This window comes from Oncorhynchus tshawytscha, linkage group LG05, assembly GCF_018296145.1.
Source record: "Oncorhynchus tshawytscha isolate Ot180627B linkage group LG05, Otsh_v2.0, whole genome shotgun sequence".
Taxonomy (NCBI): Eukaryota; Metazoa; Chordata; class Actinopteri; order Salmoniformes; family Salmonidae; genus Oncorhynchus; species Oncorhynchus tshawytscha.
The window spans coordinates 20205466-20225665 of NC_056433.1; the positions used below are offsets into that span (position 1 = coordinate 20205466).

General features: G+C 43.3%; 1 protein-coding gene across 13 annotated transcripts in view; it reads right to left on the bottom strand.

Annotated features, from left to right (window-relative positions):
* LOC112250123 (protein 4.1-like) overlaps positions 1–20200 on the bottom strand; it is a 92924-nt gene that overhangs the window by 54829 nt on the left and 17895 nt on the right. For 12 of the 13 annotated variants that reach the window (XM_042321642.1, XM_042321643.1, XM_042321649.1 and 9 more), the window contains one exon: positions 604–1172. In XM_042321642.1, the coding sequence (XP_042177576.1) occupies positions 604–1158 (555 nt within the window). In that variant the 5' untranslated portion in view covers positions 1159–1172. Of the gene's footprint in view, positions 1–603; positions 1173–9220; positions 9376–20200 lie in introns of those variants that run through there. The other variant, XM_042321639.1, reaches the window with a different exon arrangement.

Below are 20200 nucleotides of genomic sequence, written 5' to 3' on the forward strand. Positions count from 1 at the left end.
TCACCGCAGATGATGTCATCGGGTGGATAAAAATTTAAACATGGACAAGGGCTTGGCTGGAATATCGACAAGCACAACGAGGAGATGTTTCTCCTGCAGCATAATAGCTTGCAGGGATCCCAACATAATACAAACGTCTTATTGGTATTTTATAGATATTATTTAATAAGGAGAACAGTCAACATCTCTATACTAATAGAGCAGTACCTTTTCTGTGACTGATGAATAATACTGTATCAACAGACATTGTTTTTTTAAACTCATAACTCCTAACCTCAGGGTTGCAAAGGATGAACCTTGGCAGAGAGCTCTAGTGGATTGAAATAAGTGGCACCCATTCCTCAGGGTCCCTGCTTGGCTTGCTGTGGTTGAATCAAGTTGGGTGACTGCAAGGTCAACAATGACACACTACTGTCAGCAAGCCAGCAGAGAAGCAGACCATCTCGATAAGTAAAGCTACAGTAAACATAGTAATCTGGGTTCTCACCTGCCAGGAATCCATCTAAATCTGAGAATAGTTTAATTGAAAAACCAATGCAAAGATAATGGAGAGACAGTAAGGGGTGTGTAGAGAATTTATATGGCGAATATCGGCTAGCATACCTGGGTTTCTGCACTGCCAGTGGAATGATTCTCCGCGGGTTCCTCTGAATTCACTTCCTCTTTCTGTTCTGGCTCCACCTCGCCGTTCACTTGCTCTTCTTCAACCTGTGGCTCAGCTGCTGTGGTCGATGATGTCTGCTCTGCTTCGGCCTGCTCCGCCTTTTCACCCTCCCCGTTCACCAGAACCACACCTCCCTCTTCCTTGGGTGTCACCTGGCTCTCTTTGGGTCCCACCACACTCTGAGACTTCTGCCTCTTAAGCCATGGAGGGAGGAACCTGGAGATGCCTTTCTTCTCTGAAGCTGGTGGTGAGGCTGGGGGCTCCTCTCCCTCCGGTCCTGTGGCGTTGTCGGCAGGCTGGGCCTCCTCCTGGTTCTCCTTTGCCTCTGCTGAGTCTGTGGCCAGAGCGGGACTTTCGTTGGACTGCTCAGCGGCCTCAACGACCTTGACCTCGTATGTCTGGTTGGTGGCTGGTCGTTCAGGTTCTGCAGGCTGCTCCTCCGCCTTCTCCGGCTCTTTTTTCACCTCTGTTTCAGATCCAACCTCTGTCGTCATGGTCCCCAGTCACACTGCACATAGAGAGAGAGATAGGGAATACAGTTAAACCAGGAGAAGATAAGACAGCTAGTGATGCGAGTACATATGATAGTCTATTAGCAAACAGATGCCATGTTGCAGGTAGGTCAAAGTGTAAATCAATTCTACTAGTTATTTTATCATGTAACAACTGAAAAAACAAAGATGACGCAATAATATCAGCTGTACGTTTGTCAGCCATGATTCCTTTTGACAGATTTCACTGACAAATATTGGAGCTCACTAAAATGGCATCTGCAGTGGCCATCGATGGCTGGTTGCTAAGGAGCTAACTGTTAACTGCATCCCCCACCAGAGAGGAGCAGTAGCCACAGACAGAACCAGGCTTCAACCCAAATATTAGTGACAAGGACACGGCTCTGCACAGCGCACTTACTCAACATGACAACAGGACTCAAAAGTTAAGAGATTCAGGTTTTCCACACCCCTCTCCATTTCACAGAAAAGGGCACAGCTCAAAATAAATCACGGAATGATAGAGCCGAGAATCTGGATAATGGTTTTAGGAGAATATTGGAGAATGTGAATCCGACAGATTGTTTTGGAAGCATCATGTTCCAGAGAGAAGGACGTAAAGGTGAAGTTGGAAGTTTACATGCACACCCTTTTCCGCATTGCGTCAAACATTGACGAATACGCTGATTCGGTGAGCGAGTTTATTATCAAGTGCATCAGCGATTTCGTACCCACAGCAGCTATTAACAACACTGTCATCTCAGATTTTCTAAATATGCTTTTCAACCATAGCAAAACAAGCATTTGTGTAAGAGTATTGATAGCTAGCATAGCATTAAGCCTAGCATTCAGCCTAACATTCAGCAGGCAACATTTTCACAAAAACAAGAAAAGCATTCAAATAAAATAATTTACCTTTGAAGAACTTCGGATGTTTTCAATGAGGAGACTCTGTTAGATAGCAAATGTTCAGTTTTTCCAAAAAGATTATTTGTGTATGAGAAATCGCTCCGTTTTGTTCATCACTTTTGGCTAAGAAAAAACCCTAAAAAGTCAGTCATCAAAACACCAAACTTTTTTCCAAATTAACTCCATAATATCGACAGAAACATGGCAAACATTGTTTAGAATCAATCCTCAGTGTTTTTCACATATCTATTCGATGATATATCATTCGTGGAAGTTTGGTTTCTCCTCTGAATCACATGGAAAAATACATGCAGCTAGAGATTACGCACCAATTTCGACAGAGGACACCAGGCGGACACCTGGTAAATGTAGTCTCTTATGGTCAATCTTCCAATGATATGCCTACAAATACGTCACAATGCTGCAGACACCTTGGGGAAACGACAGAAAGTGTAGGCTCGTTCCTGGCACATTCACAGCCATATAAGGACACATTGGAACACAGCGCCTCAAATCTGGCTCACTTCCTGTTTGAAGTTTCATCTTGGTTTCACCTGTAGCATTAGTTCTGTGGCACTCACAGACAATAGCTTTGCAGTTTTGGAAACGTCAGAGTGTTTTCTTTCCAAAGCTGTCAATTATATGCATAGTCGAGCATCTTTTCTTGACAAAATATCTGGTTTAAAACGGGAACGTTTTTTTATCCATAAATTAAAAGAGCGCCCCCTATATCCAAGAAGTTAAAACATTCCCAAACCAGAAACCGTGGATTGATGGCAGCATTTGCACAAAACTGAAAGTGCAAACCACTGCTTTTAACCAGGGCAAGGTGACCGGAAAAATTACCGAATACAAACAGTGTAGCTAATCCCTCCGCAAGGCAATCAAACAAGCTAAGCGTCAGTAGAGAGACAAAGTAGAGTTGCAATTCAACGGCTCAGACACGAGAGGGATGTGGCAGGGTCTACAGTCAATCACGGATTACAAAAAGAAAACCAGCCTCGTCGCGGACCAGGATGCCTTGCTCCCAGACAGACTAAACAACTTCTTTGCTCGCTTTGAGGACAATACAGTGCCACTAACACGGCCCGCTTCTAAAACCTGCGGACTCTCCTTCACTGCAGTCAACGTGAGTAAAACATTTAAACATGTTAACCCTCGCAAGGCTGCAGGCCCAGAAGGCATCCCTAGCCACGTCCTCAGAGCATGCAAAGACCAGCTGGCTGGTGTGTTTACGGACATATTCAATCAATCCTTATCCCAGTCTGCTGTTCCCACATTCAAGAGGGCCACCATTGTTCCTGTTCCCAAGAAAGCTAAGGTAACTGAGCTAAACGACTACCGCCCCGTAGCACTCACTTCCGTCATCATGAAGTGCATTGAGAGACTAGTCAAGGACCATATCACCTCCACCCTACCTGACACTCTAGACCCTCTCCAATTTGCTTCCCACCCCAATAGGTCCACAGACAACGCAACCACACTGCCCTAACCCATCTGGACAAGAGGAATACCTATGTGAGACTGCTGTTCATTGACTACAGCTCAGCATTTAACACCATAGTACCCTCCAAACTCGCCATCAAGCTCGAGACCCTGGGACTCGACCCGCCCTCTACAACTGGGTAGTGGACTTCCTGACGGGCCGCCCCCAGGTGGTGAGGGTAGGTAACATCTCCACCCCGCTGATCCTCAACACTGGGGCCCCACAAGGGTGCGGTTCTGAGCCCTCTCCTGTACTCCCTGTTCACCCATGACTGCGTGGCCATGCACACCTCCAACTCAATCATCAAGTTTGCAGACGACACTACAGTGGTAGGCTTGATTACCAACAACGACGAGACGGCCTACAGGGAGGTGGTGAGGGCCCTCGGAGTGTGGTGTCAGGAAAATAACCTCACACAACAAAACAAAGGAGATGATCGTGGACATCAGGAAACATCGACGGGCCGGTAGTGGAGAGGGTAGTTAGTTAAATTCCTCGGCGTACACATCACGGACAAACTGAGTTGGTCCACCCACACAGACAGCGTGGTTTAGGTGCAGCAGCGCCTCTTCAACCTCAGGAGGTTGAAGAAATTTGGCTTGTCACCAAAATCACAAACTTCTACAGATGCACAATCGAGAGCATCCTGTCAGGTTGTACCACCGCCTGGTTCGGCAACTGCGCCTCCCACAACCGTAAGGCTCTCCAGAAGGTAGTGGGGTCTGCACAACGCATCACCGGGGACAAACTACCTGCCCTCCAGGACACTACAGCACCCGATGTCACAGGAAGGCCATAAAGATCATCAAGGACAACAACCAGAGCCACTGCCTGTTCACCCCGCTATCATCCAGAAGGCGAGGTCAGTACAGGTGCATCAAAGCAGGGACCGAGAGACTGAAAAACAGCTTCTATCTCAAGGCCATCACTAACATTGAGAGGCTGCTGCCAACATACTGACTCAACTCCAGCCACTTTAATAATGTAAAAAATGTACACCAAGGCATTTTAAACAATGCCTCATACATGTTTACATATGAGTAATGTAGGTTATACTGTACTCGATACCATCTACTGCATCATGTCTATGCCGTTCTGTACATTACTCATTCATATATTTTTTATATACATATTCTTTCATTCCTTATACAAACAAGTGTAAAGGTAGTTGTTGTGAAAGTGTTAGGTTAGATTACTCGTTGGTTATTACAATAGCACGCAAGTATAAACACCATGGGACCACGCAGCCTTCATACCGCTCAGGAAGGAGACACGTTCTGTCTCCTAGATATGAACGTACTTTAGTGCGAAAAGTGTAAATCAATCCCAGAACAGCAGCAAAGGACCTTGTGAAGATGCTGGAAGAAACGGGTACAAAAGTATCTATATCCACAGTAAAACTAGTCCTAAATCGATATAACCTGAAAGGCCACTCAGCAAGGAAAAAGCCACTGCTCCAAAACTGCCATAAAAAAAAGCCAGACTACGGTTTGCAACTGCACATGGGGACAAAGATCATACTTTTGAGATATGTCCTCTGGTCTGATGAAACAAAAATAGACCTGTTTGGCCATAATGGACATCGTTATGTTTGGAGGAAAAAGGGGGGGGGGAGGCTTGCAAGCTGAAGAACACCATCCCAACCGTGAAGCACGGGGGTGGCAGCATCATGTTGTGGGGGTGCTTTGCTGCAGGAGGGACTAGTGCACTTCACAAAATTGCATGAGCATGAGGACAGAAAATGATGTGGACATATTGAAGCAACATCTCAAGACATCAGTTAAAGTTAAAGCTTGGTCGCAAATGGGTCTTCCAAATGGACAATGACCCCAAGCATACTTCCAAAGTTATGGCTTAAGGACAACAAAGTCAAGGTATTGGAGTAGCCATCACAAAGCCCTGACCTCAATCCTATAGAAAATTTGTGGGCAGAGCTGAAAAAGCATGTGCGAGCAAGGAGGCCTTACATACCCGACTCATTTACACCAGCTCTGTCAGGAGGAATGGGCCAAAATTCACCACAACTTATTGTGGGAAGCTTTTGGAAGGCTACCCGAAACATTAGACCCAACTATTTAAAGTCAATGCTACCAAATACTAATTGAGTGTATATAAACTTCTGACCCACTGGGAATGTGCTGAAAGAAATCAATCACTATTATTCTGACATTTCACATTATTAAAATAAAGTGGTGATCATAACTGACCTATTACAGAGAATTTTTACTGGGATTAAATGTCTGGAATTGTGAAAAACTGAGTTTAAATGTATTTGGCTAAGGTGTATGTAAACATCCAACTTCAACTGTACCCTCTGAAATTAAAATGGACAAAGTGCTGCAGGTTTGATCAATGACTCAGCCAGTCTCCATAGAGACAAATTCACCTAAATTATCTTCTCTGACTAAATCAGTTTATTTCCTTTCTCCTGATTACAAATGTGATTGTATTGAAAATATTAACCTTAGCTAGCTACCTCTAGAATCAAGTCAGAATTGATAATTAATGTACCCGGCATTCCATGGTTCACTTCAGTTACTTTTGTCATAATCCATGAGAGGAGCACATACACTAGGCAACACACAGGGGGATTTATAAATAGAAAATGGTCCCTCGCACATGACTGGCCACTGGGTTGAGGGAGAGAAGCCATTTTATGGTCATTTTTGGGTTCTGCAAATTTTGCAGCAGGTCATGTGACATGTTGACACAGGAATTAAGGGAGGCAGCAACTGAGAAGACTCAGGGGAACGGTTGAAAATATAACCAAGGAAAGGACATTCTAGTATTATTCTAACAATAATTAAAAAGGGGTGAGGGACACATTGGTAGCTAAATGTAACGGACAGAACTGGCTAGGACACATTTCGGGCTTCTTCAGATCCGATTAGTCTTAATCAAGTTAAAACTTGAGTAAAAGCCCTCTGCAACAAATCAAATGACAGAGCCCAAAAAGTAAACTGTAGATGACATGCATCAACCGTGAGCAACTTAACCCAATGAATGGCATCATCATGGACACTGCTTCCTCACTGATGTGTGGGCTACATTTAAGACACACATACAGAAACAAATGAAGACATGCTGTGTAGGCCTAGACTACACATCAAATTGATTTATAGGTCAAATTTTAACCAATCTATTTGAAGAAATAGGCTACATCTAGGCCTAATCTAATCAAGAAAATACTATTTTGAATTTAAACATCAATTCACTGTGAATAATGCACCTTGATTGTAGGGCAGGCTCAGTCTGGTATATGAAATCACAACAGAGATGACCTGAAATAGAATATTATGTTAAAAACTATAGCCTGCAGGTTCAAAACTCAACCTTGCCACAGGGGAGCGACTAGCGCGGCCATTCAGTGGCATTATGGTCTGGCCACCCCAGCAGAGTGCAGGCTAAAATCAACTAATCTGCAAATGCTTGCACATCATGGGAGTTTGTGAAACACAGCCTGTCAGAACCAAATCAAGGTCCTTGTCAGCAAAAAACTAAATGGCATCTTTATAGAGAGATGTGACTGACATGCTCCAGTCGCATGCCATCAGATCTTTTCTTTAATAAACTCATACCATCACAGACATAATCCAGTAGACAGACACAATAGACCAGAGGTCAGATACCCTCAACACATTCTGGTCCTGGAGGTGGGTTATGGTTAGCCTAAGTGTTTTTGCTTGTAAAAACATACGTCTCGGTTTACGTCGTCTATATAATTGTCAGTTACCTTAGGAGAACTGTGGGTGACAGTCAGATGTATTTTAAGCGTGCGTGCGTTTGCTGTACACATCCAACTCAAGTGTAGGCTACATGGAGGTGATGAGGGACTTGGCTTATCTCCAGTCGTATCAAACCCGTCACCACAACAGCCTATCGCTTCAATACACTAATTAGACACGTTTGGACAAATAAGTGTACACCGACAACGTGTATACGATAAGGAAATTATTTTCTCTCGTTACAGACACTCACTGTGTGACAGTCTGGCTAGGTTTCCATCCAATTGAGAATAGTTAAATAAAAAATCTGCGTAAAGATATTTCTCACGAATGGTGTTTCTCCATCAAATGGACTTGTAGATAAAAATCAAAGTGCACATGAAATGACTTGATTAAGTTTTCATGTACCGACTAAAAATGCAATGAGTTTCCATCGAATTTAACTCTACCGCGTTAAATAGCAAATGTGTCTACTCTGATCTTGGCACCTGCGCTCTAGCCAACAACTCGCAGATACAGTGTGGGTAGGCTTGTCTACATGAGATTATGGATAAGAGTGAGCATATTTCTATTTGTCAAGGGTAGTCAAGCGTCGATCATCATGTCACCAGAATAAGACCATCAATATTTACTGGAAAGGAGCATCAAGCTTACTCACCGTGCACTTTCACCACCCAGTGAAGTTCAGCACTTGTTTCATTTGTAGCCTAATAAAACTGCAGTTTCCCCGAGTCGTAGTGGGAGGACCACACACCATATCATTGTGTGATTCCAAGTTTACTTCGGTATGATGGTTCTTATAATCAATATTTGCTCATAAACTGTTTCCACCTCAATTTCTCACATACTACATTTTACCGACACAAAAGATCCCACATGCCGGATAAACAAATTGTTCCATCACAGCTGTCATGATTTAATTTTTTTTTTAATAATACTCTATGATTTTACTTGCATAAAAACTGTGGATGGAAACGTGGCTTGTGATAAACAATCTCTGGTCATTCCCAATTGACTGCAGTGTGTTTGTCGTTATTGTACTGTTCAATATGAAAATCATCATAGTCCAGGTAGTGCAGAGAGCAGTCTGCTCTGTTTTGCTTAGTGTCTGCACCCTACGAGGCATACCGTACCGGGAATGCTGCAGCTTCAAAAGGATACCGTACCGGGAATGCTGCAGCTTCAAAAAGGATCTGCGACAAGCAGGCTTTCATTTCCCCCTTATCCCACGACTCTACCCTCCAACCCACGACTCCACCCCAGCCTCCAATAAAAACGACACACATCCCCCAACAGTGGCAGAAGAATACTATGAAAAAACTGCCATGGCTTCCATTCTGTTTCATCTTTAGACACAGGTTAGCCAGTTTATTGTGGCACGGTGTTGTGTTTGCGTATCAAGCGATTGAAAGAAACGCCCTCGTATCTCCTCGCTTTGTGACAATACCACATGGGGAATTTTATAAATCACCAACAGAGCACACATGCATAAGGAATACTCAAGTCTTAACCACACACACGGCCTGACAATGATGTGCTTGGGAAAACAAGGATGTCACTGCAACAACAACCAAGACAACGCCCCTCACTGATTAGTCCAATCAAAACTCATTAAAAGCGGGTACATTGCCTAGCTGAAGTCAAATTGCCAGGAAATTATTTTCAAATTCCAAAGCAAAACATTTGGTTTATCCCCATATCTACTCAACCTTATGAATCACAAGTTCCTGGAATGGCTGCGTCCTGAGCACTCGGTGTCCCGGACGCTCAGGACGCTAAACTCAAATCAGCTGATTTAGACATTCTATCAAAGTGAACGGAAGATGAACTGCATTGACTATTAGCCAGCCGCATCAGCCTCAGAGCAGTATCCTCAGTACAGTAAGCCAGTGCACAGCTGTGGTGCAGGGCTGGGTGTGGGTGTGAGCACCAAGTAGCGCCTTACCGTGATCTCTCCCCTCTGATGTCCGCCTCAGACTTTTCTTTCCTGTGCTCTATTCCAGCTGATCAGCTTCCTGCTCTACACGCTGCGGTCATTACCGCACTCAGCACCAAACTCAGGGGGACAGAGAGCCAGAGAGAAGAATGAGGCTGAGAGAGAGTGAGCCAAACGTGACAGAGAAATAATGGGGAGGGAGGAGGGAGAGAGTGAACGAAGGAGGCAGACCCCACCCCCGCAGTGCATGTGCCAAGAGCGGAGTTGTTGGTGGACACTAGCATTCAGGGATCTCTCTCCTTGTCAGTAGTGTCCTCTCTAGTCTCCTCAGGGGACAATCCAATCCAAAGCTAGTTTAATAACAGTCTCAAACCAGCTCTGTGGCAGAAGATCACTAACCACAAGCTTTAACATGCAGACCCACTGTGGTTTGATGCCCATCTAACCTAAATGACTGGAGTTTAAAGAGCCAGTCCTCAAACAAACAATCAATTTTTACACATCATTCCAGAGCGTAGACAAGAGGTAGGCCTATTCTCAGCACAACAGAGGCTTACAGTACAAGAATCAACAAAGTTCTAACTCTATTATTGTAATGGTATAAGCAGGCGCTGCCCTAAATTACTTTTTGGCCAAAGCTTTATCCCAGTATTAGTGCCATCACACATACTTCTATTAAATGTATACTTATGCAAACATTTTTCTATTCTACTGCCATTTACTTTATGTTCTTATCTTGTATTATTTCTTGTTGTTACATTGTCGAGAAGGAACCTCTATTTAGTTGGACGATGTATACCATGAGTATCCTGTACATACGACTAATAAAAAACTTGAAAACATTGGGTGACAGATGGAAGTCCGAGTCATTTCAATGTACAGTGAAACAGCTGGATCTACAGTACACACGATAGTGGGGGTTAATAGCCATGTGTCCAACAATGGTACAGTAATACACCAGAGAATGGAGCACTTTTGGAGGGGCACTCTGAAGAGTCAGTATCCTCAAAGTGTGCCCTGTGAAGGGGTCCATGCCCCAAGAGAGATCAAAGCTGTGTGTCGCCAAATCCACAGCCCCATCATTGGGAAGGTCACCGCAGGATTAAACTAAGAAGAATGTCCAGACACCCCAAAAGGATGAAAATACCAGACAGAGGCTCATTTCCCCGGGTCTCATGGCACTAAATGTACATTTTATCTGTCCTCTGAAGCCTTCGGCAACGGTATCGAAGCACACCAAGTACAGATTTCTTTTTTGGAGGTCAAACAATGAGTTTGGCTGTTAAATGGATACGGGGAAGAGCAAATAGCCACAAGTTCCGGAACTGAAGCATATATTTTGTACCACATCTAAACCAAAATTTATCTGGGATTTAGGAGAGTTGCTATAGCAACAGGAAGTTCACAGTTGTGCATGCATCTCAATGGCAGGATAAAAGCCTGTTTGAATCAATGTCGCTCTAGAGTTCAGACCAGAGTATCTGAGCGGAGCTGGAGCGGAGGGAGCCAAATTTGACTGGAGAGAGTTACCAAAAGGCTGGAGCGGAGGGAGCCAAATTTGACTGGAGATTGGAGCGAGTTACCAAAAGGCTGGAGCGTCAGCCTCCTCACCCGCTCCAATTTCACTCCAGTACTGCTCATTTAATGAACTTCGGGCATGCCCGGCCCAGCATGCTTTTGTAGGCTACTTGTTTGCTGCTATAGCCCTTTCTTTAACTATTGTCATGGAGTTTGGAAAAAAAAAAAGTTAAATAACTGATGATGCACATCAAGGTGACTTACAAGACAAGGACCAAGAGCATGAGAGGGAGTGCAGTGATGTACTGTCCACAACTAAAGAATCATTGTGGAATTTGAAAAGATACATATCCCGAAAGGATGGCGGTGCAGTACGTGCACATAACAAAGAAACAAGGTGGGTAGCTAGCCAAGTGTTTCATTGTAGCAAAGTATTTCTTTTTTATATCTGATCTCTTAAAAGTTTAGTTCATTTTCATTCTATTATCGATACAATAGGGTATCACTGATTTTGGCCCAATAGGACTGAAATATTAGCTCTTTCACGGAGCTTTCTGTTTTGATAGGGTTATTTTGCATAAAAACATTTAGGCCTAGCTATAGAGAAATACAAAAACAAACTGCATCCCTACCCAGGCTGGCAGGAGTGTCCTGAAGGGCTCTGAAGGCGCAGTGTGTATCCTCTGCTGCTGCCCTGCTGTCCAGGCAACATCACATGTGTGTTTCTAATAGTGAAAGGCACTATCACAGCCTATATGTGCAATTTAGACTAAAATGATTAAATACAACGAAATGTTGATTAAATGCTGAGCGCTTAAAATGGATAATCCACCCCAAACTCCTATGACAGAAAGCTAGAAAACATAGGTACACAACAATTTTAAAAAAGCCAAGCTCGGCAAGGAAAAAGCCACTGCTCCAGAACCGCCATAAAAAAGCCAGACTACGGTTTGCAACTGCACATGGGGACAAAGATCGTACTTTTTTGAGAAATAAATGTCCTCTGGACTGATGAAACAAAAATAGAACTGTTTGGCCATAATGACAATCGTTATGTTTGGAGGAAAAAGGGGGAGGGTTGCAAGCCGAAGAGCACCTTCCCAAACATGAAGCACGGGGCTGGCAGCACCATGTTGTGGGGGTGCTTTGCTGCAGGAGGGACTGGTGCACTTCACAAAATAGATGGCAGCATGAGGACAATTATGTGGATATATTCAAGCAACATCAAGACAACAGTCAGGAAGTTAAAGCTTGGTCTGAAATGAGTCTTCCAAATGGACAATGACCCCCAAGCATACTTCCAAAGTTGTGGCAAAAGGGCTTAAGGACAACAAAGTCAAGGTATTGGAGTGGCCATGAAAGCCTTGACCTCATTCCTATAGAAAATGTGTGGGCAGAACTTTAAAAAAGTGTGTGCTAGCAAGGAGGCCTACATACCCGACTCATTTACACCAGCTCTGTCAGGAGGAATGGGCCAAAATTCACCCAACTTATTGTGGGAATCTTGTGGAAAGCTACCTGAAACCTTTGACCCAAGTGAAACAATTTAAAGTCAATGCTACCAAATAGTAATTGAGTGCATGTAAACTTCTGACCCACTGGGAATGTGATGAGAAATAAAAGCTGAAATAAATCACTGTCAACTATTATTCTGATTTCATTTCACGTTCTTAAAATAAAAGTGGTGAACCTAACTGACCTATGACAGGGAAGTTTTACTAGGATTAAATGTCAGGAATTATGAAAAACTGAGTTTAAATGTAGTTGGCTACGGTGTAGGTAAACTTCCGACTTCATTGTGGTTCATATTGCTGACCGATCTGAAATCCCTGTACCGAACAGGTCGCTACAAATACGTTTACCATTACAGCCCTGCAATTTAGTGTTCATATGCTGCTTCATACAGCATGTACAGTAGCATATTTGCAATTAGCTTTTCTTACTGTCAAATCCTATGGTTTTAAGACTTTTTTTACTATTCAAATCCTATGGTTTTAAGACTTCAAAACCAAAAAAATGGTAGGTCCAGATAGTCAAAAATAGATGGGTATTGGGATATCCGACCACTCAACTCTGGTCACATAATCAGCAGTGTCTGAACCAGAGTAACTCCACAACATTGGGAGCGCAGCGCCTCAGGACTCAGTGTTTCCCAACCTTGGTCCTCGAGTACACCCAATAGTACACATTTGCTTTGTAACCCTGGACAAGCACACCTGATTCAACTTGCCAACTAAATCATCAAGCCCTCAATGAGCTGAATGAGGTGTTCGTCAAGGGCTACAACTAAACTGTGTACTGCTGGGGGTAATCGATGACCAGGGTTGGGAAACACTGGTGTAGAACAAATTGCTTTATTTGTTGTTAAATTAGAAAATCATGTTATGATATGCTGGAACAATTTTACTTGGGTATTTTATGCAGAAGATCACATTTGTTGGTCAATGCCAGTAAAAACTAAAATATCTTCACTTACAAGTTTATCAATAATTTGATGAGTTTATCAAGACAAATGTATCCCATGTGTTAAAACCCACTTGAATGCATATTGAGCCACCTACACCTAACCTCAATTCCCAATCTCTCTTATCTGGACATCTCCTTTGTGGTCTATGAATTCCTCCCATCGTCACCATCCATAGCTGAGGCAGTGACTGTGACCAACTTTGTCTCACGCTGCCTGCAAGTCCACAACAATTTCGTGATCAATCACTGTCAGCCGCTGGGCTACTGTGTCCCACTGTCCCCTTCTGGCTGGCTCTCACAGGGCCTGGTTGAGCAGTGAAGGACTAAGCGGTAGGCTATTTATGGCTTGAAGGGAAAGATAAGAGATAAGAGTCCTAGAATTTTACAGAGAATCCATGACCATCACTGGTTTAGATGGTGTCTGATGATGATGCAGGCACCTAGAATAACTCCTCTCAGTTACATGATCTAAATTGCATTCAGGTCATCTTCAGCCACACACACTGGCAGCTATCCATGCTTCTTTACCTGCTTCGGACACCAGAGAACACTGCAGCTCGTTAACAGTAACAATGAAGGGCATCAAATGTGGCTTCCTGTGTCTGCAAAGGTTCTCTTTGATTTGCAAGTGAAAGTAGTTTGTTGATGTCAAACTATACAAAGACAAGTGTTTACTGTGTTAAGTCCACCCCCAGTCGGATGGTTTAGGCTAATATTAGGTGTATCTACACATTACAGAGAGAAAATTTAAATAGACAGTCGCAAGAACACATGAGCTAGAGCCTGTCTCATGACATCATACAACCAAGAGGGTAAAGCACAGAAACTCCAAGTTCAGACTTCATAATGCTGATATCAAGACCAACTTAAAACATGCCAAATATAGCATTGTGTGAGTCCCATTTTTCCCTCGCATCCTCAACTGTCCTTCCCAGAGATAAAAATAAGCTCCTGGCTGCAGCACTGCCGATTTTGCTGTGTCGAGGGACAGAAATCCAGAATCAGGGCATATCGCTTAACTCCAGCGTCAAGTTGCACTACATAAAGCCAGCAATAACACAGTGTGGTGACAGGACAGCTTTAGTTAATGGTTCCCTCCTCTTGGAAGCTTTTCAGCTGTTCCTAGAACTGATGCAGGGAAGGAGAGACTCCAATACCAACAACACAATGTATAGGACACAGCCCCACAGAGATACTGGGTTGATTACTGGGTTGATATTAGCACACTTCCTGGCCTCCGGTTTGCCCCTGAAGCATTTGATCTCTGTTGCTCAGTGTCTGGGCTAGATTTTATTTGGCCATAGATACTCCCACTGCAGGGACCCCAGTCCAGAGAGCCAACTTCCAGCTTCAACCCCTGCTCCAGACCGGGCTGGATTTCATCAGCGTGCTCTGGGAGCCCACACATTCAAGAACAATTGCAAAACAAATTCATATAGAGCCCTTATTCATGATGTGCATTGCTTGAATGATAGCCTTTTTCTTTTACATGAGGATCCCCCCCCCCCCAACAAAAAGTTACTGTCCGTTCAGACTTTCTCATCATCTGGGAAGGAAAACAAAAGTGTTATAATAATGGCCCGTGTCAAAATTCCAAGCATTGTTTGTAAACTAACAAATATGCTGCCAAAAGATTTAGGCTCAAATTCCAGTCAGACATCAGATTTGAACATTCCTCTGATATTGACACACAAAACATAGCTGGCTGTTAGGGTGAAGTACAGTACATTTCGTACAGGGGCATTATCATACAGATTAAAGCAAACACAGAATAACGCCTGTTTAATCCAGACAGCTGTTGAGTCTGGTGGAGTTGTTATTGTGGATTAAAGTCTGTGGGCTGATGGACTAGTGATGTCATAGCTTTTATTCTATGGGCCCAGCCCTGGAATGGACCTCCTGAGGGAACACATCTGGGTACTAGAGCAGTGACCACGTTCCGCCCCGGACTCCCACCCACACATAATAGATTGGAGTCTAGAGCTAGAGGTTCTAATCCAACTCTGGGCTGGACCCCGAAAATGTCATCTTCCTCAAAGCAGAGAGAGCAGCATTATGGAGCAGCTGGGCTGGGACAGACTGGGGTAAAGCTAATCTAATGAATGATAACCAACCCTAACAGTGACCCTCTCACAGGCTCAACGAAGACTTGTTGAAACAATTATATAATTTCTTTGTTTTTCTGTAGATTAGAGCATATCCTTTACGTGTGTCGAGCATTAGGGCTACTTGAGGCTATTTCCCAACAAACATGGGGATGAGTGGTATATGGTAGATACCTGTGAGGGTCATCTGTTGAGTAAAAATATGTATTGTGTTAATCACCTGAGAAAAACAAACCATGTCCTAATCCTTGTTGACAATGCCAGCCATCTGTCACACTCAGACAAGAGTTTTGGGTAATGGAATACGTCATTTTCAAATTCAACAATTTCACACTAAACTATGACAAATTTAAACCCTGATGTGTTGCACTGCAAGCCAGTCATGTGACATGATTTAGTGGTTATCTATGACATCAACTGATAACAACCCTCCAGGTTTTTGTTTTTCATCCACCAGAGTATGAGCAATGACAAATTCATTGAAATGGCACGTTGTCCTGAACAGTGAATAACTGGAAGTAAGAACATGTTTTGTCATCTGATGCAGCACTCCAAGAGCAAGCACCACCATGTTGATGTCCATAGATATACATCTATGGCTGAGGGAGAAATTAAGACGTAGTCCATAGTGCTTCCTTGCCACTGACAGGTTAAAAATGGTGTAATAATGGAGGTACATTCATGTGGAGAGGGCTCCAGTGTGCTGTGTTTAAACAGTAATACAGGCTGACTGTGCGCCCTACAAGACCACCCATTCCCCCTTTATTCTCTCTGAATGTCTGAGTGTTCCAAATCTGAATAATACAAATCAGTTATAAATGCCCATGGTCCCTCGCTAAATTCCTGTAATTCTGAGCACCATTAGTGGACGCTCTAATCAGGTTATGCACCCAATGCATATGGTTCTGCAGATTTCTCAACTGTCAGGTAAATTAAAATGTTGCCGGTCAAATGTCCGGTGCCACATTTTCCAAACGGACACCCTGATATATAAGTGATGGCTTTGAAGAAAATTAAGTTTAGGCAAGGCTTTTTTTCTCCTCTTCTGGTTTGTCAGCCTACTACATAGGGCTGGGAATTGCCAGGGACCTTGCGATACGATATCACGATACGTAGATGCCGATACAATATTTATTGCGATTCTCAAGATTCTATGTATTGTGATTAGATACTGTGACTTCATTTAGAATCGATGTTCCAAACATATTGTTCACCATGTCTGCTACAGAGGGACAAGAGCGAGCCATGAGAAAACAAGTTGATCAATCATGGAAATAAAAATATTGAAAAGAAATTGTCTCCCTATTTTTAAAAACATTTATGGAAAAAGGGTGTTTTGGTGCAGGTACAGCCAACTAGCACAAAAATATATTTAAAAAAAGAAAGATACACTTTCAAAAAAATACTACATCACTACGGTGATATAAATCATTTAAAATAAATATCAGGTGTTTAGACTTGTTCTTGGCTCTGGTGACAGTAAAACACCAAACTGAAAAATGTTCCCATGATCTGTTTTAATATACACTTACCTCCTCACCAGCAGTCCTTGCGGGAAATCACTGTTTTTTTGGCAAGACAAAGTATTCGTTACACTCAAATAAAGTGTGTGACTGCACAGGAGGACCGTAGCAGAGCAGCAGCCTGTTCCGCCAGGCCAGCTCTTAGTCGTCATAGTTAGGGGCCATGTTTGTTTTCCAGAGAAGGAGCCATCAGCACCTCCTGCAATCTGCCCTAAACAGCCCTGTGAACTTTGTCCCCGCAGAGTAGGCCTGGGGTAACAGGAAGTCTGACGTGGTGACAAACTCCATCCGTCCCATTCAGGCCTGGCCGTTTCCTCAGTCTCATCCGCTAATCCCCATTCCTTTATCTCTCCCTCTCCAGCATGAACACAAGGGCATTTTTGTCTCACTAAAGGGTATGGAAAACTGAACTCCGCAGTTTAAAGAACATCCTCATGGTGTGATTTACTTTATCATGGCTTATGGGGAGTCCAAGCGGTGTTTACCTTTTGAAGGCAATTCAAAAGCTTTCTTTTGACACGCAAACTCACAATTCCGCACTACTCAAACAAATCCTTCAGCAGCTTAAATCAGGCTCCTTAGAATAATCAATCCAGCTAAATCTGTGGGCTAATAAGAGCGGTCAATAACTTCCATCTATTTCTCTTTAGCTGGGGTGAAAAAGATAGCGGTCCAAAATAGACTTATGGGCAATAGCCTCCTCGGTTTACTAAACCGATCTGCTAATAGTGGATTAAAGATCTTGAGGATACCTCCGTTTGGCACGGGCTACTTGTAGTGGTAGACGATACAACAAGGGGCTGTGAACACGGCTTCAATTAGTATTCCACAGTGGGGACGGACACATTTCAGACAGCCAGAGACGACCCTCGGAAGGATAGTCTTTGCTGTGATCGTCACTGGAATTCCCCATACAGAAGCAGAAATCAGTGGCGCAGACATTTTCCTGATGGGAAAAGTGGGAAGCGACAGGGCATTCATGATTTTCCAGTGCTGCTGCCCCAGTAACCAGAAGTAGAGCGGCTGCACTGCCTAAATATCTTGTTTACACAGCTTGGGGTTTCGTCACTGCTTCACCATCCTGCAGGACACCCAGCAGGAGACATTGATATGTAGACTACACCAACATACTTTTGGTCATGTACTGTATGTGACACACACACACACACACACACACACACACACACATTAAAAAACACCGTCAAACATACCATTCCAAAATCAGGGGCATTAATATGGAGTTGGTCCCCTTTGCGGATATAACAACCTCCAGTCTTCTGGGAGAAGAGAGCAAGAGCATTGGTGAGATCGGGCGATTAGAGCTTGCTCGCAGTCAGCCTTCCAATTAATTCCAAAGGTGTTTGATGGGGTTGAGGTCAGGGCTCTGTGCAGGCCAGTCAAGTTCTTCCAGACTGATCTCAACAAACCATTTCTGTATGAACCTCATTTTGTGCACAGGGGCATTGTCATGCTGAAACAGGAAAGGACCTTCCCCAAACTGTTGCCACAAAGTTGGAAGCACAGAATCGTCTAGAATGTCATTGTATGCTGTAATGTTAAGATTTTCCTTCCCTGGAACTAAGGGGCGAAGCCCGAACCATGAAAAACAGCCACCATTTTCCCTCCTCCACCAAACTTTACAGTTGGCACAATGGACTCGGGCAGGTAGCCTTCTCCTGGCATTGGCCAAACCCAGATGTCCATCGGTCTGCCAGAGGGAGAAGCGTGATTCATCACTCTAGAATATGCACAAAATACAACAAAAAGCATTCACTGTGAAAGTTGATTGACCTACATGTAGACTATTCATATGTTATTTATGCACTGCACTTAGTTCAATTTATCAAATCAGTTACTGTTTTCTTGCTCAAACCGCGAGCAACACATACTCTTTCTACCATATCGGTTACATGATTTATGTAAGATCATTTTTTTGACTGAACGTTGGTGGAGCGCTGCAGAGATGAGTCTCTCCAATAGCACCCTGGAGAGGCACGCTGGGAACGGACAAGCAAATATTTTGTGCCTCTGCCTTTGTTGAAGTGGGCACCGCTTATCAAAGGGCGGCATCAGCGCTCACTTAAAAAGCCCATACCGCACTGGTTGAGAGAAATCATCATTGTTTTTGGGCAGAATGTGAGGTTGTGTGCGCTGTTGGTGGCGAGTCTTGATCAGTTTAGCTCAGAAAATGCCGCCCTAGTTGGCCGCCTAATGAACGGGCAGGCCGTGCCTCAGGCACATCAATAAATTAGCTATAACAAACTCAACACCGTAATGGCAAAATGGATGTAGAGTACATGAAAAATAAATATTAAACTATTGAGTTTATAGGTTGCTCAGGTAAAGGGGAAGTCAGATGTGTGGAATAAATGTGACTAGTTGTGGAGAATGCTGAAGATCAAGAATAGACTGAATATTGTGTGTGTTGTCAAACAGGTACTGTATAGATTAGAGGTCGACCGATTAAATCAGGGCCAATTTCAAGTTCTCATAACAATTCGAAATCGGTATTTTTGGACACCGATTTAGATTTTCTTTACACCTTTATTTAACTAGGCAAGTCAGTTAAGAACACATTCTTATTTTCAATGACGGCCTAGGAATGGTGGGTTAACTGCCTTGTTCAGGGGCAGGACGACAGATTTTTACCTTGTCAGTTCGGGGATTCAATCTTGCAACCTTACAGTTGACTAGTCCAACGCTCTAACCACCAGCCTCTCATTGCACTCCACGAGGAGCATGCCTGTTACACGAATGCAGTAGGAAGCCAAGGTAAGTTGCTAGCTAGCATTAAACTTATCTTATAAAAATAAATAAATCAATCATAATCACTAGTTAACTAACTACATGGTTGACGATATTACTAGATATTTTCTATAGTGTCCTGCGTTGCATATAATCAATGCAACGCATTGCGAAAAAAGCACAATCGTTGCACGACTGTACCTAACCATAAACACCAATGCCTTTAACTTCTTGGTGACAGGGTGCAGTATTTTCAAGTCCGGATGAAATGCATGCCCAAATTCAACTGCCTGCTACTCATCCCCAGAAGAGAAGATATGCATATTATTAGTAGATTGGATAGAAAACACTCTGAAGTTTCTAAAACGATTTCAATCATGTCTGAGTAAAACAGAACTTATTTAGCAGGCGAAACCCCGAGGACAAACCATTCAGATTTTTTTTTTTAGGTCACTTTTTTCAATGAGTTTTCATTGGGAATCCAGATTTCTAAAGGGACCTTCTTGCAGTTTCTACCGCTTCCACTGGATGTCACCAGTCTTTAGAAATTGGTTGAGGTTATTCCATGGTGTAATGAAGTACGGCCATCTTGAACGAGGGTCACTTGAAGTGTACTGTTAGATAGAGGCGCG